The 21295-nt window shown below is 40.5% G+C and overlaps 2 protein-coding genes across 5 annotated transcripts in view; one reads left to right on the top strand and one right to left on the bottom strand.

Moving 5' to 3' along the window:
• Positions 1-366: 366 nt before the first annotated feature.
• Positions 367-18125, top strand: LOC102377577. Its single transcript, XM_025208655.1, has 2 exons — positions 367-384; positions 3079-18125. The coding sequence occupies exon 2, from the start codon at positions 3190-3192 to the stop codon at positions 4105-4107; it is 918 nt and encodes a 305-aa protein (XP_025064440.1). The 5' UTR covers positions 367-384; positions 3079-3189; the 3' UTR covers positions 4108-18125.
• ATMIN (ATM interactor) overlaps positions 12635-21295 on the bottom strand; it is a 16237-nt gene continuing 7576 nt past the window's right edge. For 3 of the 4 annotated variants that reach the window (XM_025208654.1, XM_006027435.3, XM_014521696.2), the window contains one exon: positions 12637-20520. In XM_025208654.1, the coding sequence (XP_025064439.1) occupies positions 18681-20520 (1840 nt within the window). In that variant the 3' untranslated portion in view covers positions 12637-18680. Of the gene's footprint in view, positions 20521-21295 lie in introns of all 4 variants that reach the window. The other variant, XR_003094966.1, reaches the window with a different exon arrangement.

Genomic DNA, 21295 nt, shown 5'->3' with positions numbered 1-21295 from the left:
CGCATGTAATGTCCCGACATTTCATGTTGAGCACTGTTGTGGCGGGTTCGTACGCTGCTGCTTTTGTTCAAGCGTGTGGCGGGCCGAAGCGGCATTGTAGCTGCACTGTGGAGCCTTAACCTGACCCGTGCACTGGGGGGGGCACGGTTAAGGCTGTACAATGCAGCTTCAAAGATCCCCCCACCCCGTGTGCACCACTTTTAAGATCCTGGGCAGACAACACGGTCAGAGGACTTTTGTCCCAGATCCCACAAAGTGCAGATCCTGAACTTGTGGCATGGCAGATGGCGTGGTTTTTGGGATTGGGGATAACGTTTTTCAAATCCCATTGCATTACCATCTGGCCTGGATGGCCCCTGGCACCAAAAGAAAGGTAACATTTAAGTAAGTGGATCAAGGATACTAATTAAGGAGAAAACGTTTCAGAGATGCTGGCTATGATTTTGGATGAGGTGTCTTGCTCTAGCTGCAGAGAGGGGAGAACAAGAGGAAAGAAAGGACGACAAACCCTTCGTTGAACACTTTGGGTAGCAGAATGAAACATCAAGATCAATCTGTACAAAAGAACCAAAATCTACTAATCAGAAATTAGCTTTTACAGTAGACGGAAGTGGCAGGTGCTCCTCTGAACCCGTTAAGAATAAAAAGCTTTGGCGAGCTGGTCATTTGCCATTTTTGTTTTCAGGACTGATCATTTTCCTTTACGTTTCCAGCTTTGGTAAAGGAGCTCTACAGTTACCATTTTTACATTTGGCACTTCTAGTGTAAGGGGGGGAGGGAGGGAAGCAGGTGGTGACTGGGGCAGCAGCCCTGGGTGCTGCATTTGCAGGGGGGCAAGGGCACAAAAATAGCCACGGCCCCAGCACTGGCCGATCGCACTGTCACAATCAGCGTGGTGGCCACCTGAGCTGCCCCAGGCACACGGCTTTCGCGTGGCACTGCACTATGGCACAGGTCTATGTAATACCAAAAAGTCTTAAAAACCTCAAGATATTTTTCTCTCCTACAGTAACAGTAAAAGCTGAACCAAACTGTACTAATAATAGATAACTAGCAGATATTATAGGGGTTTGTGCCTTGCCCTTATACAGTGATTTAGAAGCTTCTAAGACAACCATGGTCAATTATTTCTACACATTTAAAAATTGAAAGGCAGATATAGTCAAGATTCCTAGTATTAAATTGCTAGATTTTCTCAGCAGTGCAGTCTTCTAACTGGTGTCAACAGCTGCTTGTAGGATAGACGTTTTCAAATAGAAAAACCCGTTTTCATAGTTAAAAACCACTAGTCGACCGGGTTTCACAGATATTGGAATGAAACACTTTATAGCACAGTAAGGATATAAAATAATCTTTGCCGTACAGAACATGTGTTCTTTTCAGTTGTGTTTGTTTTTGATTACTTGATTTCAGTAGACACGTGCAGCCGAAGTTCTTACAAAAGTGAGTTGTTGCGTACAAAATTTATGCACCTCTGAATTAGTCTAAGTTGCAACTCTCTACCCTGCCTTATTCATGACTAACCACATCTTTGATATAATTGAGACCTAAATATTTAAGTCTTTAAAGTGCATCTTTTTTAGTTTATTCTCTCTCCATCTTTTCAGGATTTTAAACCTTAAGTTTTACTATAGCAACTTTTTCCCATTGGTTTCCAGGTAAAGCATACATAGACTTAACTATAAGAAGTTGCCAGTCTGCACCCCAATAGAAATAGCAAACTGACTACTTGAAAAATAAATACATTGATAATTATAGGAATAAAAGGCTTATGTAGGCAGTATTGTGAGAATAGGACCTTTATTTCTTCCAGAGAATTCAGGTGGACACAGGAGGGAAAAAAAAGGGATTTAACTGGGATTCATTTATGTTCAGAAATATATTCCTATATGCTTGGGTTTTAGTTCTGGCACAGAATTTTGTATTTAACATTCATTTTTAATAACCACCCCACAGTTCTTAGATTTATAATATAGAGGGAATTTATTCAGGTACAAAATACTGACATAAACACATGGGATGCGGGGATCAGATTTTTGTTAGACACCAAGCGCAGGGCTTCGCCATTGCCCATGGAACAATTTCTTGTGACCAGTTATTGCTAGCTTCTATTATGATGATTTAGTAGCATTTTACTGTATAACAGTACTTTATTTTCCCTCATTCCTTTCCAGTCATCGTTTTTTTTTTAATGTTTTCCCTTAATAAATGTGGGGAAATCATTCCCTTTCTTGTGTTCTGGACTGTGGAACAAAGTAGCTTAACTTTTCTCTTCTCCCAGACTGGCTGCGTAATCACTTATTTCTGGCTGTATTCTGTCTTTTTTTTGTCTTAAGTTTACACCATTGGTGTATAGTTATTCTTTCAATAGTGGTACGAGTCAGTGTGAGTTGTATAAAATTCACTGTGGAGATGTAGGTTGCTGGTATAAAGTTCTGTAGAGAAATCTATTCCACTTAGTCACTTGCCAAATGGGGTTATTACCTTTAAGCATCATTCAATACCAGGTGAGCAAATGCTCTTCTAGATCTACATCCAAGTAGATTTTACTTGGCTTTGATTTACTTGGTCAGTAGAGTCCATAATTATTTTATTTCATTTTTTTTTTAGTGGAGGCGATGCCTTCCATTTTAAACTGGTGTTTTAATTATTTCTCTTAGTTATATAAACTGGTAGTTCAGTTTTCTTTTATACCCTTGGTTGGAGGAGTTAAGGAAAGGTGATACAACCCAAATCAAATCCACAGTGGAGGGAGAGGACTTCTCTCTTTTAGAGAGAACATAATTTGATTTGTTATTATCTTAGGTTTATTTGCTGTCAGGCTTTCAGAATCAGCCTCTGGGTAGACTACCATTGCAAACAAGACAGTCATGAAAACCTAGCCAGTTTAAGACTTCTTGGAGTACACACCTTAAATGGGACTTCCAAAACCACAAAATAACCTGTTTTTTTTGTTCTACTGTAAAAACTTGAATAGCATGAGTGGTGTTAGGTACAAGCAATGATTCATACATCTTTCATTTCCTTTTTTGTGAAGTATCTAACTAAGTTAGACTTAATGTTCTTCTCTCTTGCCAGGTGCAAGGCTGGGGTAAAGCTGCTCCATTTGCCTGCCTTCAGCTGCAAAAGAAAGTCAAGAAATCCAGGGCAAGTGAAGCTGTCAACAACAACTGCCTGATTTGCTTAGATATGATGCAAACCGCTGAAAAAAGTTTGGTCCTAGAAACCAAGCTTGCAAAAGAACAATCAAAACCTAACAGCAAGTTCAGTACATGTACTACAGAGGAGACTGCGTCAGAAAAGGAAGAGGTTCCAGTCCATTCAAGTGAGGCCATCTGCGGTCCTACCACAGACGGTATTAAGAGAGAAATTTGTAATAGCAAGTTTCACTCCCCTCAGGCCTTCCAAGGTGAAAAGAAAAGTTTGCCAATAAAGGAATTCAGCATATGGCACCTAGAAACATTGAAACATAAAGATAGGAAAAGCAATGAGCCTAGCGTGCCTGACACTGATAACGCCGAGTCTTTGTTAAAGCCATTGCTAGTTTTGCCACCAGTGAAAGATGCTACTCCCAAGAATAACCCAGATGCTTCTTTAAAGAAGAATAAAGCAGTCTTCTCCCAGACAAAAATGCTCTATGGTATTTCAGAAGAGACTTCTTCTGACGGTCATGAATCTCAAACAGAGCAAAGGGGGGAAAAAGAAATCGATGTTGTGAGCGCAACAGTGAAGGAGAAAATGAAAATGAATGAATCATCCTTTGTCCCAAGCCTGCCAAAGGCCTCCTTTCTGCAAGGGGACCCTGAGCCGTTGCACTGGCATTGTGCTCTTTTGCCAGATAAAAAGACAGCAACCACCTCTAATTCTGTCACTTTAAAAAAAAACTGTAATCTTGCCAGCATGCAGTTTCTGCAAACAAAAGGATTACAGTACACAAAACAGGAGGCAATCAGGAGCCCTTTCACCAGCAACATCAGAAGCAGAAATCCCGAGGCCAAGCAAGGAAGTGAATCAAAGATACAGGAGCTCTCACTGCTTTCTGGACTGTTGCCCTCCTTAACGGTCAGCCACGTTACACTAACTGCACTGTCTTCTAAACTGACCTAACGTTTTTTATATTGTAATTCCACGCCTTTTTTTTTTTTTTTTGTATTTGTTGGGCTCATTGTATGAGAAAAAAATTGAAGATACACACTAAATTCTGCTTCTGAGCACAACTATTTGTGAATTTTGTAGGTGTTATTGGTGTGTCAGTTTATAACACTATCCTTTACTTTCAAATAATTTACTTTTCAGTTAACAGGTTAAAGATCTGTCTGACTATACTGTGCAGTATGATAGCTGCAGAAGACTCCTTTGTTCTGGAGGTGGCTGAAATGCAGCTTCCTAATTCGGATGCAGCCCTTGCGTGGTATGATCTTGTGTGGAATTTTGGTACCCGATCCAGCTGAGCACCTAAGCTTAACTTCAAGTACATTCCTAAGGCCATGTCTAGGAAGCAAGGCATTTAAGAGTGGTTTTAATTTAAGCACAGGACTAAATTCTGTTGAGTTCCATAGGCCTGAAGCATTTGTACAAGCACTTTGCTGAACTGGAGCTGAAAAAAATGCATTAGAAATAGTCCTCAACTGACTCGGAGAACAGCAGCTTTACTATAGTGCCATGACCAAGTGATCAGTTGTTATTTACCACTTTTTGTTTTCATTTGGTTTTAAGTATGATTTAAGATTTTCTCCTTATGTTTCTTTGCTTCCCTCCACATTTGACTAGCATGTAACCCTTGATTTTTTTTTAGTGAACAGGGATTTTTAGATAAAGTTTTGTCTGTCTGTTAAGTGAACGGTGTTTTAGTTTGATTTTAATTTGCTGCTATAATTTAAAGTAACTTTGCATTCACAAAGTATGGCAGTTTAGATTAAATGCTTTTTCGCATGCACATTACCACATGTTCCTCAGTCTACAAATCAGATTTTGTGCCATGTAATTTTCTCCCTATTTTGATGCATTTGATACAATCTTGAAAGCAATAGGATAAAAATAATAGCGTTCAAAATTCTGAATAGAAAGCGTTTTATTTTTATGCCAAAGACTAGGATCAGCAACTACTAGATTTAAGAAGGTCTAACTATTGACTGGTACTGTCACATTTATTTAATTCTTTTACTCCCAAACCAGTTTACAAATATCTTCATAGTAACCATTTAATGCAGAGGTTTCCAACCATCAGGCCATGAAGGGTTGGCTGCTGGGCTGTGGCATGCATCCCTCACTCGGACCCCCGTCTGTCCACCTGGGTGAGCAGCTTCCATTACTGGCAGCCACGTGCAGGGTTAAAACCGGGCAGTAGGGCAGCCCCGGGAGGGAAACGGCCAGCTCCGTCCCATTCCCGCTGCCATAGCTGCACCTAGCAAGGCGCTGCCCACGCAGCAGGTACTAGAGCCTGCACCAGGGCAGGCCGGGCAGGACCCCCACCCCAACCCTGCCCATGGCTGGGAGCGGGGCCATGCAGGTGGGGAAATGCCCGCGAGGCGGCTCTGCTGCTTGCTCCTAAGGAAGGTAGTAGAGCCCCTTCTTCCCAGACAGCCCCAGCTGAGTCCCCACAGGCCACCGCCTGTGTAGCCCCCTCCCCTGCAGTCTTGGTGCCTACGGCTGCGGTGCCCCAACCCACACCCGGGTACAAGTTTAAATATTTACAAATTTACCAATTTAAATAATTTGCAGGTTTAAATATGCAAAGTTAAATTGTTTCTATACCCGGTCCACCAAGTTCTTTGAGTGAGTTTGCTGGTCCGTAGTATAAAAAAAGTTGGGAACCACTGATCTAATGCAGCTTAATATCTTCACTCACCTTTATAGCCAGAGAAGAGTAAATGGTTTCAGAAACTCTTAGTAAAAAGAGAATTTTTTTTTATTCTGACATGAAGAAAGCCATCACTGCTTTATAATATGGTTAGGCCTTCAGTTTGACCTCTCAGATCTACAAGATAGCACTTGAAACAATAAAGCATTGTTAGTTTGGAGAGAAGAGTGCCACCTACTGAAAGCCCATATTTTTAATCCCTACTTTGGAGAATTCACTGTACTAAATTTCGGTGCTAAGCACTCAGCTCTACCCTGAGATTATTTTCTTTCTCTAGTTAAGTTTTACTCCAGTGATTATGGTAAATAAACAGCACTGTTTAAAAACTTGGAGCAGTGACTGGAGGCAAATTGCATCCCTTGGTATAGATAAATAGAGAATGTAGAATTCTGCGGATAATATTTTTGTATGAGTTCGGGATGGAGTAGTGAGATCACCTCCAAATAATTGTGAAGGAAAGCGTCATGACTGATTCAAATCTTGCAAACCTTACTGGGAAAAAAAAAATCCATAGTCATGTCTGCTTACAGAATTTGTAAGCTATTTCACTAGGGCTTGCACTTGAATAATGATGATGGAATTTGCCTCATCTTTCCAGTAAAGGCTTCCCACAATTCATTACAATTTTAAGTGATTTTATATAGCAGTTAGTATCAGGTATTCCACTGTGTCTGCTTATTACCGAGTGTGGGAATCTGAGAGCAGTTGTGAGAGACATTTACATATAAGCCCAGACAGACGCGTGAAAGTGAGCGCTGCTTTACCTACCTTCTGTTCTGTGAAATAATGGCTATTACAGCATGTTGTTGCATAGAATAACCAAGTACTTTGAATTCTAAGGTTGGTTTACAAATGCTGTAATTTGAATCAGGAATATGACTGTTTCTCTACGTGGTGCCCATGATATTAGAGTAGGAAGAGGAGAAAAGAGTTATTTATAAAGAAATCTGACTGTAAGTTACCTCTCCTGTTGTAGAAGGAAGTCAGAGCTGACTGCAGCAGTCAGCATTTTGCTCATTTAAAAGCCCTTGCTGCCTTTGAAAGTCTCAACCAGTGACCAGCTGAGGTCCATTTTATCTTAGTAGTTTCTAGGAATCAAGGCAGTGGAAAGTCAACAAGTCTGTCATAACAGTTTCATAGGCATGATCATATCTTGACAGCACAGAGACCTTGGCAAAGTCTGTTTTCTTTTCCCCGGTGCTCATGCTAGAATTGTCCTTAGATCCTTCCAGGTTTGCACTGTTATCCTGCATCTTTACTTGCTCGGTGATTTAGAAACTTCCTAGATGGGAAGACAAAATGTGATCTGCCTTATTTTTATGGTTCTAATTAAAGCTTTAGGATGAAACTCACCACCGATGTATACCATAGGCCACTGTGTAAACGAGGAGATGCATTTTACTACAGAACAATGTATCTACGTGACCACGAATCTATCGGGGGACAGTCTATCTAGGGATCATCAGCCGTGGGCTGGATCTGGCTGCCTGCATGCGTGCAGGGGGCTGATCTGAAGCGGCTGCTTTAAAGCGGTGACTTCAAGAAACCCTCCTGCTCTGTGCCCGTGCCAACTTTTTGTTTCTGATTGGTGTTCACCATGGTTTTCAGTGGCGCCTCTTAAGCAGTGGTGGGCAGAGAGATTGGCAATCCACACCTCTGAAAGGTTGATGACCCCTGATCTAGGATGTTTCCGAAGCAGCGCTGCAGAGGGAAGTTGTCTCTCTCCTAGTCTCCAACATAATGTTTTAGTTTTAAAACAAAACAAAACAAACCCTGTTCCGAGGCAAGAAGTAGAAATTAATTAAGATCAAATAAAATCCTTCACAAACAACAAACAGTACAAAAGGTGAAACAGTTCAAACATATCTGCTTCTGGTCCTCACACAATACTTTATTTGCTGTTCACTAGCTAGCAATATTGAAACATATGTACAAGGCAGATGTAAATACTAACATTTCCAAGTTTGGAAAGGAAGGATGTTGTTTATTGTTCAGACAAAAGAAAATACCACACCTCAGTGAGAATACTGAACAGTGACCTACTGTATTATTTATCAACTAAGAGGAAGCAAGCCCAAACATCTATGTTCACTAGAGTAATTAAATAAAGTAGCATTCACTGGATGTCAAAGACACAACATAGGGTAAACAATTTGACATTATAGGAAAGTTTGAGGGTAGAGTAAAAAAATTGAGGTTTGGTTCCAAGTTTTATGGGTGTATTAACAAGTTACTCTTAAAGATATGTTTTAAAAGAGCCAAATGTCTCAGTTTTTCTTTGTACTTTGTTTTCACTATATGAGGACTCATTACTTTTCTAGGTCTAACTTGGTTAGGATTTAGGAACAAAAGAATTTCATTGGGCATGTTAACAGCAGCTTTAGTAAAATGCAAGTAATATTAATGAATACAAGTATTTAGCAAGTAAAGTAGTAGAATAAGTAGAGTAGAAAGGCAAATAGAATAGTAAAAGGAAATAATTGTTCTCCAATACCCAGAGAAAATGACTGTCATCTTTCAGTTTGTAAAGGGAAATGCGTTGCTTGTGTATCCATTGTGCAAATTCAAAATCAGGATAACACCGCAACTCAGCGGAGCTCTAATATACTCAATTACTCCCTTATATAATTATAAACAGCAACATTTTGCACTGTAGTAAGCCATAGTGTCCCATAGCCCTCATGTTTCAAAGGCAGCAGGCCTATTAGTTACTTCTCGGACAATATAAAATTCTGATTTTATAAGCATTTTATTACTGAGTGGCATCTGAGCACTCAAAACAATAATGAATCAAGGCTTACACTACTCATATAGGATGGGGACATATCAATTTTACAGATGCAGAACTTGGGCCATACAGAGGGCAAGAGACTTGAACAAAGTCCCACACTGGAAGTCTGTGACAGGAGTCTAGAACAGAACCCAGATCCATAGCCTTGCACGTCCTGTGCACCAACAATAAGACCCCCCATTTCCTTCTGCCCACTGTCTTCAGTGGAACTGTTTTGGATGTAGGATGGTAAGGCTGAAATCAGAAATTGCCCTGACAAGCAGAATGCATACGTGCACTTTATAGCTGCCTGGGTGAATTTAGACTGTCCTAAAGTGTGAGAAGTTACAAGAATCTTCCTCATGAGTGAGCTACAGCTTCCTACAGGTGAGGATTTCATGGTAAAACAAAGGGTGGTCATTGAAGCCTTTATAAAACTGACAAAATGTCAAATCCATGTGAGTGGTAGGAAGAGGTTTCTACTAGAGTAGGATAGGCATCAGGAGGTGACAACCATGGAATATAGTCATGCTTGTGGATAACTGCCCCAAAAGACGCGAGTGAAGTGGGCTATATAGCCTGTATTGCAAACTTGGACTTGTCAGAAGAACCGAGAAAAGGATTTTTTTTTTTAAATGAGGTAGAGAAGAACAAGTCCTCTACATCTGGGATGTCTTGATCCCAGAGAGGATTCAAAAGAATTGTACTCTTTTAATGTCAATACCATAATACCACTTAGCAACTACCTGGCTAATTATTTTACTATTAGTAATGGAGATTTAATATGCTTTTGTGTTCCAGGTAAAAAGTTGGGGTAAACATGCTCCTATCACCTGTCATCAAGTACACAGCAAGTCCAAAAAACCAATGGCAAGCAAAACAGTTACTTACCTATCATGCATAGATCTTGTGCCAGCTACTGACAGAGATGTGGTCCAGACAACTAAGTCTACAGAAACATCAAAAATTAATTTCAAATTGCCTACATGTGCTGTAGGAGATACTGTTTTGGGAAGAGAAAAAGTTCCAGTGTATTGCATTGAGCCTTTTAGTTGTGTTGCTATGACAAATGGCTCCAAGGGAGCAAGGCATATCAACAAATCATGTTCTAGTCGGACTTTCCAAGATGAAAAGAAAAATATGCTGAGAAAGGAACTTAATAAGAGGCAACCAGAAAAGCAAATAAACAAATCCCCGGAACAAAAAGGTACGAGTCTACTGCGCTTAAGCCTTTTTTCTCCTTATGAAAGCCTGACATGCATTACTTTGAAGACATTACTGGTCCTGTTACCACAGACAACAGCAGCTCCCTTTTTGCCGCTGGACCCGTCTGTAGAGAAAAGCAGTGTGGTTTCTATTCAGGGTAATGATCTAAGTCTCAGTGCTACTTCCACTGAAACAGATGCCTGTGTTCCTGGTACTAAACCCAAGCAAACAGTTGAAAAGGAAACCGATGATGACACGAACACCGCCATACGGAAAGTAAAACATCATACAGCACTTTTTGATCACTGGCTCCCAGAGGCCTCATTCTTGCATGTCAACCCCAAACACTTTCACTGCCTTTATGCTTTTACATCAGACAAAAATACTGCACCTGTTTCTAGCTCTCTTGCTTGGACAGAGAACAGTCAGCTTGCCACCATGCAGTTTCCGCAAATGGGGAATGCAGAATACCAAACCTAGCTTTGTTAGGGCTGCTTTCAATAATAGCAGAAGTCACCACACATGCCGTGAAACTAAAGGAAGCAGGTCAAAAATATATGTCTCTCAGGACAGCTGTTGCCACCCTTAACAGTCAGAGGCATCACAATGCCCATGCTGCCTTTTAGAGTTTCTGGCCCTTCTTGACCATTTTGTACCTGCCCTCTGGTTTAGTCTATGATTTCGGATCTTTGGGTCAAATCTGCTCAGCTGGGCCAATATAACTCCACCAGTCTAATTGACAGAATTCAACTCCTCCCATGTACAGCACAGTCACTGGAAGTGGTTCTGTGCAGTCTCTCTTTTGGATATGCAGCGTTCAAAAACAGCTTCAGATACCTTAACCTAAGACTCAATTCCCAGCTAACTGCTGAACACCGACTGCCTATCTAAAAGCATTTGTGAAATCTGGTAACCTTCTCGCTGCCATCAGGAAAGAGGGGGAACTGACAGACGAGGCACTCAGAAGAAGTCTGTGAAACCCAATGCAACATTCCCATGCACACCCTGCATTAAATACAATTCATGTCAATTTACACAAGTAACCAAGAGGCAGCCCTCACAGGATAGACACTAAACCAGATCGCAAAGTTGTGCATGCATTTATACACAATAAGGATTACTTTAACTTCAACATAACACCCTCTGGCGATAAATGTAGCACTTGTTCAGTAAGATGCAGCAGACTCTCAGCACTTTGGTTGCACGTTCTTGAGATCAGAGCATTGTGTCCTTGTTCATAGGGGTGCTACACCGGCGAATGTACAGCTTCTTGTGCACTGATACAAGTCAGTCTTGCCATGGTTAAAATGGAGCTGAGCTGGACAAATGCAGTACTAACATGTCTCAGGTTTAATGCTGCTGGATTTGCACCTGTGCAAGACTGTACCAGAGCTTGTCTGTACCCCAGCGTGGCCTGACAATGTTTCACATACAGCCCAAACATGGCAGACACCCAGTAACAAAATAGCTTTGCTCAGTCACTTCTATTTGTTCTTATTCCCTTGAATACTGGGCACCTACGCAGGATAGCGGTACAGTGGTACACCAGGGGCAACAACAAGTGTAAGCTAGTGTTTTGCACACAAAAGTATCCGGGGGGGGGGGGGGGGGGAGGGAAGCAGGGGAGAAGGTCAGAGAATGAATAAATGGTTCAAAAGCAGCACAAGCAAGTTACTCTGGCGTCTCTTGGTTATAGGTTTTGCTTTGTTTATACCATAATCTCTAGTTTTACCTAAAATTTGGAGACAGGAGTAAAACTTGACTTCCACCTTACCAAATGACTAACATTAAATTTATGGATCTCATACAGCCATGACAAATCCACTTTCTATATGCATTTCAAAACGTAATTTGGTTAAATTTTTGTTTATCTGCTATCTTTTGCAAATCTTTGTTCCGTCACTGTATGATGCCATGGTGCAGGACTCGCAGTGAATTTGAGGTTTTTCTATAAAGTTTTTCCTTTGTTTCCTCATTCTCTCCATTTTCTTTGCAATGTCCTGTGACAGTTTATCAGCTTTGTAGTAACTTCCAGCAGCCCAAATTGTAGTCAAGACCATGCACTTTACTGCAATAAACTGCCATCTGCATCTGACAGCCGTTTTAAAAACCTGCTGGTAAATCACTGGGAAACCAAGCTAGGCATCTTATGTGGCACTGTTCTGTGTACAATATGGATTACTTCAATACCTTACCCAATAACCTTTGTAGAGTAATGTAGCACTTGTTTATTAATACACCTCACCACCACACAGCAGGCAGGAGAAGGCTATATCCAACTGAAACCAATAGGAAAAGGCAGGAAAGCAACATATTTATTTTTTGCTATTTTTAGTTGATGATGATTAGAAGTTTCTACAGGTTCTTAAACAATAGGCCCTGAGAATTTTCCTGCTTTACACCACGGATTCTCTAAGAGCAGCGGGCTGCAGACAGAGACTTTAAGTGTGAGTTTGGTCCTGTACACCGCAACTATTATCTTCATGGAAGTGCCAGGTATAGCTCCATAGTTCCAAGTTTCATTTTGCATCGCGAGCAGCGATTCAACGACTTTATTATATATGGACTACACAGTGCCACTCCCTCGCTCGTCTTCCCTACCCCAATTAAAACACTCTGTAGTGGCATCTTTGATATTCAGCAGAGTATCCTTCTATATAGAATGCCAACAAAAACAATTCTCATTCAGAAATGATCTCCTCCCCTATTTCTTGTACAGCCAATACAAGTGATTATCTACCTTCTTTTGGAAATTCAAGCATGACCACAATGAAAAAAATACTACCAACGAGGCAAAACACAGACTGAAATAAAGTTTATTCCAAAATATGCATAATTTACAGAAGTACTTAAGGACTTCATTGAACAAAAATGTTTCAACACTGTTGTGAATAAGTTGTAGCTTTATGTAACACTCCAGCTTCCTTCAGAGAGTAATGAGAGACATGAAAAAAATCTTTTGGCACAGGGTTCTCTTTGCATGCATTAGCATATGAAACATTTCACAACTATTACTAAGACAACACTCCTTCTTTGGATTGTCACTTGTAAGTTGTATATAAAACAAACAAACAAAAAAAAGCTTATTTCTGACTTTCGTTGCAAGTTTACTGGCTAAAATAAAAAAAGACGACAAACAGAAAAACCCCTTGAAAACAGTCTGTCCATTAGAAGTTGAAGAGTCCTACTGTGATGGAATAAGACATTTCTGATGACATTTGCCAACTGTATTTGAAGTGTGTTTCAACATGCTGTAGGAAAGATGCACTTTTGGGATTTAGTACTTACCCATTTCGAATACTTAACTGGAACATTATCGGGTAAATGCTCCATAACTAGAATATGCGCCATATTTTCCAGCAGGCTGAGCCTGTTTCCCATATGTGCACTTGCAAATACATGCGTTGAGTAGTCAGCTCTGCGAGTACTTGAAGCATCATGCATGCACTAAGTCACCCACTCTGAAATGAAGGAAGGCCACTGCAGAAACATTAACAACACATGGGAGTCATCTAGTGTTTTCTGTCAGTAGTTAGGCAGCAGACACTGCTTAGAAGCCAGTATAAAAGGCAACTTTAGAAGATCGTGAATCAGAAGGAGCTAAAAAGTTTCTGATCTCTTAAAGCAGAAGAAACTCATTTAGGGATTGCTAGCATTTCAGACAGTCCAATTCAAATTTTTCATGAAGCAGTAGTCATGCACGCAGACACCACCATGGTATTAACTTGATTGCAAGGCAATGCCCAGTTGAACTATCTGGCTTTATGATTCTATTCATTGCACAGCAATGGCATTTAAATAAGAGTACTCAGTGTAGCTGTAGGCTGGCAAATCCTTCCATTGAATTTTGTCACTCAAGCATCTAGACTAATTCACATCAACTGATATAAAATAAAAGTCTTCAGAAGTTTGAGAACAATTTACAAAACTCATGTAACTGCACCATGCACTGACAAAAAAATTCCAGACAAGCAAATATAAAATAAAAAAATCATTACCACATAGTGTTTAAAGAGTTATCAATGGAAGCCTATTTGCAGTAACTTTGTTATACCTCAGAAACACAAGCACGGCCGCATTTTAAAACAAAAATTACAAAATGTGAAAAACAACAAGGCTCACTATCATAAGTGAAATTTTTGGTGTAAAGTAATTTGGAACAACAAAAGCTGATAAGTGAAGATGGCGTTGTCAAACAGAGCAGCCCAAAACAGATTAAAAGCAGAGTAGAGAATGACTTTCCCCACCGTAACAGGCAATTTAAAACACGGTTACAGACTAGTGATCAATTTTAAAATCAGATATTTGCTTTTATGTTGAGAACATAAACTGAACGAGTGTGTAACTGTAGTAATCACACCACCTTATCCAGGTAGTAGGTACATTACATTTTTAATCCTATAAAGCACCAAGTGGGGGCCTCCATCCTGCCAATGGTTCCGTATTTTTTGAAGTTGAAAATATGAATATTATTCACATTCCTTATTTTAGACACAGGCATAAGTGCCAGGAACTAGGTCTAAAATAGCAAAGAGCTATCAACTTTATTTCTTTAGAAGTCTCCTCTGTTGTCTTTGTTTTTTTGACATGCGTATTAACAGGACAGAATTTAGCCTTTTGCTTTTAAAGAGACATGGCAAAGGTATACCTGGGAGTAAGCTTTTCAGGGAAGTATGACAAAAAAATAGTGTTGGGAAATCATAGGTGTGGGTCCTGAGTTATTCATAGCTTGAACAGGTTCTCCACAACCAGTTTTACAGACCAAGTTTGCATGCTTCAGATCAAGCTTTGTAGAAGTGTTTTTGCTTGAGGATTCAAACACCTGGGAAGAAAATGCCCGTGTTTTCTTCTTAGCCACTAACTGCTTTACTTTAGTGTACACTAATGCACACATAACAGTCTTTTATTCAAGACACCCAATTTCTACTGGGCTGGGCGAGGGGTGCACTTTCTTGCACTGAAAACAGTGCTTTTTATATACTAACAACTCAAGTATTTACAAGAGCAGAAGTGAAATTGGATGTGGACGCTTGCATCTCTCAATGGCTATAAGTCTGTTTATACTGTGATCAGTGCTTGGTATGAAACATCGACACTAACAAACGCAAGACACCTGGATGTCAAGTTCTTCATCTCTTTGTGCTTAATATTTTTTATGAACTATAAAGTATGAGGCTGTCCTCCAAACTTGCTTAGGTGCAGTTATTATTCAAAATGTTCTAGATGGACGTGGAATTTGTTTAACTTTTATATGTGCCAGTATTCTCCCTTGGAAGCAGAGCCCAGGGTTTTAAATTAATGTATGCAATTGCCTGCATTATATTTGCATGCCAACAGCTAATGTAGATGAACGTTAATCAGTGTGGCACTTTACAGGCTAGGTGCATGGAAAAATTTCCAATTTTACAGCCTGCAGCCATTACAGATTTGGACACTTCCATATCTAAGATACTTGGAATTGATTAAGGTTTGATCCACTGAAGTCAAGAGAAGACTCCTGTAAACTTCAATGATTTTGATCAGGCTCTGGGAGCATTACAGGTTTTCCCACTGTTCTCCAAAGAATCAGGCTATGACCGCCACCAAGAAGCAGGGCGAATCCTAATCCTACATTAAGATTTTTCCCACATGGAAACTGGTCCTGGAGTACAAGATTAGTGTTATCAAGTGAGTGTCCAGGAAGAGGAGGAATAAAAGCTAATGCTTGCAAGGTAACAAAAATGGGATCATAAAGGTCCATGCATTAATGCCAAAGACCACTTGGAGAAAAAAAATCAAAAGTCAGTACCAAGACACTACAGGGAATCATTCATTTTTGAAAATAAAGAAAACAAACAAAAGCCACTCCTCTATTTGCTAGTTGGTCCATTACTGCCGTCTAAATTATGTGATAGAGCTGTGGCAAAGAGACGCGACCAACCTGCAACTTGACACCTACAATATGTTGGGGTTGCCTTAAAAGCCAGCAACAAACTGGACCAAAGGACAGTTGCAGTCACCAGTCAAACTACTGGAAGAGTAATGTTAAGTTTTTTTTATAACTCAACATTACAAACCATTTGATGCGCTTATTCAGTGCATAGTACAATAACCAATCTAGTTATCGTCTGCACATGTTACTGCAATACAAATATCTATGACTGAACACCAAATAGAAGACACACGATGTGGGATCCATTGCTTTAGTGTTTCCCCAACCTTATTTTCATAATTATTTCTGATGCAAGCTTCCTGCACCAGATTTGAAGGATGTAGGTAACTTTGGAACTAAAGCAAGCACTATTCTTTAAACACAGGGCACATTTATTAAATATTGTAAAATTGCACTTAATTCATATCACTTGATACCAACATATCAGATTTTAAGCCGGGGGAAATTAGAAAAAGGGGTATTTTTTTGTTTGTTTGCTGAACTCAGAACTTCTACCGAAATATTGTGTTCGGTAACTACATATTTTAGAGAAATGCATCAGCTAGCTGTTCACAGTAACAGGCACAGTAAACTCATTTCTGCTGAAAAAGGGTGTTGGTTGTTTCCCAAAGGCCACAGTCATTTGTAATCGTGTACAATTCACTCCTTCGTGAAGATTTTTACAGAGATTCATTCTGAGATCTAAACCAAAGGTGAAAGCTATTCTGGTTAGGTGACTAGCACTGGAAAGCCTACTGCAAATATGCTTTTTGAATATGTCTGACTGATTCCTACTCTTGGATTCTCAGCCACCAAAACAGCCTGAACTTCTAAAGCAAAGAGTTGCCGGGAACCAGCACTCTCTCACAATACCCCAACTTCTAAGGTAGGTCCATTCCACCTCTAGAAAATAACACAATTTGCCAACTGTAAGTACTTTGCAAGAATCTGCGCAAACCTAACTGCTTCCTTAGAGATGCCAATATAGTCAGTTGGGGATAAAGATGCCTCAGGACAAAACAGCCAACAAGAGGCACTCAATCACAAAGGCGGCCATCCTCAGCACTGCTGTTGATACTACAGGATGAGTACCCATCTTGCGCACTAGAAAGAGCTGGGAAATACAGATGTGTTTCAATCAACCCCGTACCTGGCACCCAGGTTGTTGGGGAACTGAACTTTAGTGTAAACATAGCAGTGCTCAAAATCCCCTCAAACATATTAGACGTGCTGGTCAAATGCATTAAACCTTCCACTTCGAGCTGACCGAGCACGTTGGGATTCAGGCCTGGGACCGAGTAGCAAACAGAGCCCATGACTTGGATGCACTGGTGAAGAATACTGCAGCAATGCCTGAAGGTATCTTGTAAGACTTGTACCATTATCAAACTCCAACAGTGCATCAAATTCTGACAGCTGGGATTAGAAATCACTTGCACTTTCATGCCAATGTCATCCAGGCCCTGCTTTACAAACTCCACTGGGCAAAGCTCTACCACCACCACGGCAACAGACTCTGCCAGCGTACTGAGGCAAACCGATTCCCTATTAGTGAGATCACTTGCATCTACATCCTACAGCTACACTGAACTCAAGCCACAGACCAGCAGCTCTAGGAGGTCCTACCAAAAGAGACAGGAGAATGACAGTTCACCTCTGAAGGTCAACAGCATAAATGACACAAACTGGCGATAGGTGGTGATGGACCAAGGAAGGGTTTTAAGGCCAAACATAGCTGGAATTAGCTTTTCTGACTGATCTCCAGGACAGAACTGGATGCTACCAAATACATTTATGACATCCAGGAAACATCAAAAGAAAATCAGAGCTGAAAGTTAGGGGAAAAGGATGTACAAAATACTCCTGAGAACATGATTTAATTATCAACTGAATTTTCCAGTGAAAGCTGGGGGATAAGGAGCTGTTGTGTCCAGTATAGGCAAAACAGATCTGTTGCTAGATGGGGAAGCCAACAGACCCAAAAACTCTTAGCTTTAGGAGCTACAGCTGGTCTTGCTCTGGAAGTACAGGACCCAAGGGTAGGAATCTAGTCCAAAAAGTATCTTTAGAGGTTTTAATAGTCTCAAGATTAACAGTTCCTAACATCTTTGGTAAGGTTAGGTCATAGTATAACCACTGTATCTTTCTGCAAATAAGCAAAAAGTGGAGAAACCGGTAAATAAATTTCAGTGTATCCTAGTGTTCTCATCTTTCACCCAGACATTTGAATGTTAGGCATTTCCTTGCTTTATGTTTCTTACAAGACATATTACTAGTTCAAACAAATGCCTTCCTTTGGAATACCCAAAATACATAGTTACAGTAGTACACAGCAACATCATCATGAGAGAGAGAGAGAGAGAGAGAAAGAAAGAGAGAGAGAGGTTAGGGATCTGTTAGTGAGGATTGGTAAACCTTGCCAAACAAGTCTTTTTAAAAACAAAACCGAAAATTATGCCAAAAAACATTTCCAAACAGAGGTCAAGGTGTGGGGCAGAGGGGGCAGTGTCAAAAATTAGACAGGTCGGCTTCTGGTCCAAGACTTTGGAAACCTACATTTAAGCCAGAAATAAAGCTGGTATAGACAGAAGTAAAGCCTAAGTTCAGGTTTAAAATGGAAAGGGTGACAAAGCTTTGGAACAGAGTTAGAGCAAGGAAGGCACCATGACCAAGTTCATTTTAAAGGTCCAAACTTACATTACAAGTTACAAACACATACACATCTATGCGCACACAGTTTATATTGAAATTACATATACACAGTTAAAGTACCTTGCAAGAGGATGAAAAGGCTTTTAGGCCAACTGCATACGGTCAACTACATTCAGCAGTTCGATGTGGGTAACTTGGTCGGTCCTGTCTCTCCCCAAAACCCCTCACCCCCAATAACTTAAATTTCAAACCACAAGGAAAGTAATTTTAGTAAGTAGCACTCAATGGCTTGGTTTGTCAGACGTTTGAAAAAAGGAACACAGTTCTGCACAAGTCTGTGTTTCTACAGAACTGAACTGTGACTCCATTGTATTCCACGCCAAGTCAGCCAGAAGAAAGTCATCCATAGCTGTCTGTGTCTCATTGCTGGTAAGGAATAAGTTCCCAAGAGTCTCAAAGGAGCTATCCATAGTCTGTGTTTCAGCACTATTCAGCTGGACTTTGGATTCTAGATTTTGACCAGGTATATCTTTAGCAGCAGCAGCAGGTACCTCTGTCTGGGTTTCTGTATCAGAGGAGTCGGTGCTCATGGAAAAGCTGGACTGTTTTAGTAAACTTCCCAAAGGCAGATGTGTGCTATTGTCTAAAAAAAAATTTAAGTCCGTTTGTGTCTGTGTATCAAACATCTCCAAGCCTAAGAAGTTAGAATTTCCTCGGCAGCTGTAGGATTGAGTGGCACTATCTGAAAATAAGAAATCAGTCTGGGTTTCAATATCCAGAGATTCCAAAACTGGCTCAGAATTCAGATTCCCAAGTTCACTCTCCTCAGTCTGAGTTTGGATATTGGATGCCGAAAAGAACTCTTCAATGTCGAAGTCTATCCCTGTGCTCTGTGTTGGGGCTGGTGGCAGGGGCGTGTCAGCACTAGAACTAGAGTCAGACAAGAGACCACGATTATCCAACGTTTGGCCAGACATGCTACCCGAGAAGATGTTTTCCAGGTCATTTAATAAGTCCATCGTCTGGGTTTGATTATCCATCATATTTTGCTGTGGAAGCATGTTAGTCTGCGTATTGAAGTTGATAATGGGTTCAGATTTTATTGCATCCTGACTCAGGCTCTTGCAGCTGCTTCTTTGCAACAAGTTTTGATGCATCGTTGTAGGCATTAGATTGTTTTCTGAGAATCCAATCTGTGTGGAAACATCATACGATGAATGTACATTGTCAAAAATGTCGCTGCACATTACAGCCTGGTCTATATGCACTCTCCCATCAATAGAGTCCTGTGTTCCACTGGTTTGAGTCTCTCTAGAAACACCACAGGACTGGAAACAAGCCTGCTCAAAGGCATCTGTCTGAGCAGCTATGGATGAAGTCAGTTTGGAGGTGGGTAGCAGTGTCTGAGTCTGAACGCTAATTGGTAATGAGACCTCGGAACTGAACGACAGGTCTGTCTGAGAGCAAGACGAGACAGAAGAATCAGAAGTCCAGGCTGCAGCTGGCACAAAGTTCTGCGAAATGTAAGATAAGTCTGTCTGCACATTTATTGAAGAGATTTTATTCTTTTGACAGACATTTCCCAGCTCTTGTCCTGGATTATTTGGTGTTACTTTACCCAAGTTGACTTGGACACCAGTGCTAACTGGTTCAACATCACCGGAATCTGCCACCTTCGAAACGGGCACGGCATCTTTACACACAAGCGTTTCTGCCTCCAGTGCTGGAATCAGAATTCCTATGGACTGAGGTAACAAGTGAAAAGTGCTCATAACCGAGCCTTGATTATCCACAGCCACCACAACAGGTTTGACAGAGGAGTCTGCTGCTGACACAAAGATAGGCAAGTGAGCCAGCTGCATTGCTGGAAGTTTAACCAAAGCCACTTTGGGCTTTGGCAAAAGCATCTTCGGCGTACATTTTGGCTGGGATAGCGTCTGCTTATTTATATTAGAACTACAGGAGCCTTCAAAGGACGCCATGAGTTTCACCTCGGACGTCTCCAGTTCCGGAGTGCCATTATGATTGGCGTGAGCACTGATAAATGCTTCCTTTGCTTTCTCTGCCAAGTGCTGATTTTGCGTTGTAGTTTCCATTTTTCTTTTCTTACTAGGCGGATCCCTGTAAACAGGACAGATCAAGAATTTAAAGTACAATGAAGTCCTCCCTCTCGACTTACTCAATAATGGCAACAGAATGCTGCTGGGGTGGAGGAATGAGTTCAGGTTACAGGCTGGGACAGAGCTGTTCATACCAACTGACAGCTTCATTCTTTGCATTTTAAAGTAGAGAATGAAGACAATAAGAACTGCCCTTTCCTTCCCATATAGTTGGCCAATGCTTATTTTAGGAAAAAAAAGTGTAAAAATAAAACAGCTGATTTAAACAGGTTTAGTTCATTTGAGAGGTCAGTTAATGGCAATCCTAATCTTTTAAATTATGGCAACAAAGCTCTATTTGTTCCATGAATTTTCCAAAGCAAGTTGCTATAGCCTTAGGGAAACTGTGGGCCTGGACTTTCTTACCAAAACATACAAGAAAGCACAAAGTATCTTGCAGCAGCTCTGTTTGCAAAATAAAGTACCATAGGATTCAGTTAATAGATTTTGTCCATTAGCACTTTGAATTATATGTCCTTTTCAGAAGATATGTTCTCTAATGGCAATTTTTAATGAAAAAGGTGGCTAACTAAGAGAGAGCATTTATGGGGCTCTATAAATTTTAAGAGTAAAAATGTAATTAACTCTGCTTATTTCACACTACAGAACTATATTAACTCAGCACATTCCCAAGCGAGTGCTATTATCATGGGATTGCAAGGACCAATTTTAATAAGAACCACTAATAATTATGCTAACAAATGAATAACAGTAGGCATCACCAGTGACGTGATCTC

Source organism: Alligator sinensis, unplaced genomic scaffold (genome assembly GCF_000455745.1).
Source record: "Alligator sinensis unplaced genomic scaffold, ASM45574v1 scaffold119_2, whole genome shotgun sequence".
Lineage (NCBI taxonomy): Eukaryota > Metazoa > Chordata > Crocodylia > Alligatoridae > Alligator > Alligator sinensis.
Note: the sequence above shows the minus strand (reverse complement) of the source record. Positions and strands in the feature narration are given on the sequence as shown.

Bases quoted from the DNA above. Each gene is read 5' to 3' on its own strand.
- LOC102377577 (XM_025208655.1), top strand. From the start codon at position 3,190: ATGATGCAAACCGCTGAAAAAAGTTTGGTCCTAGAAACCAAGCTTGCA.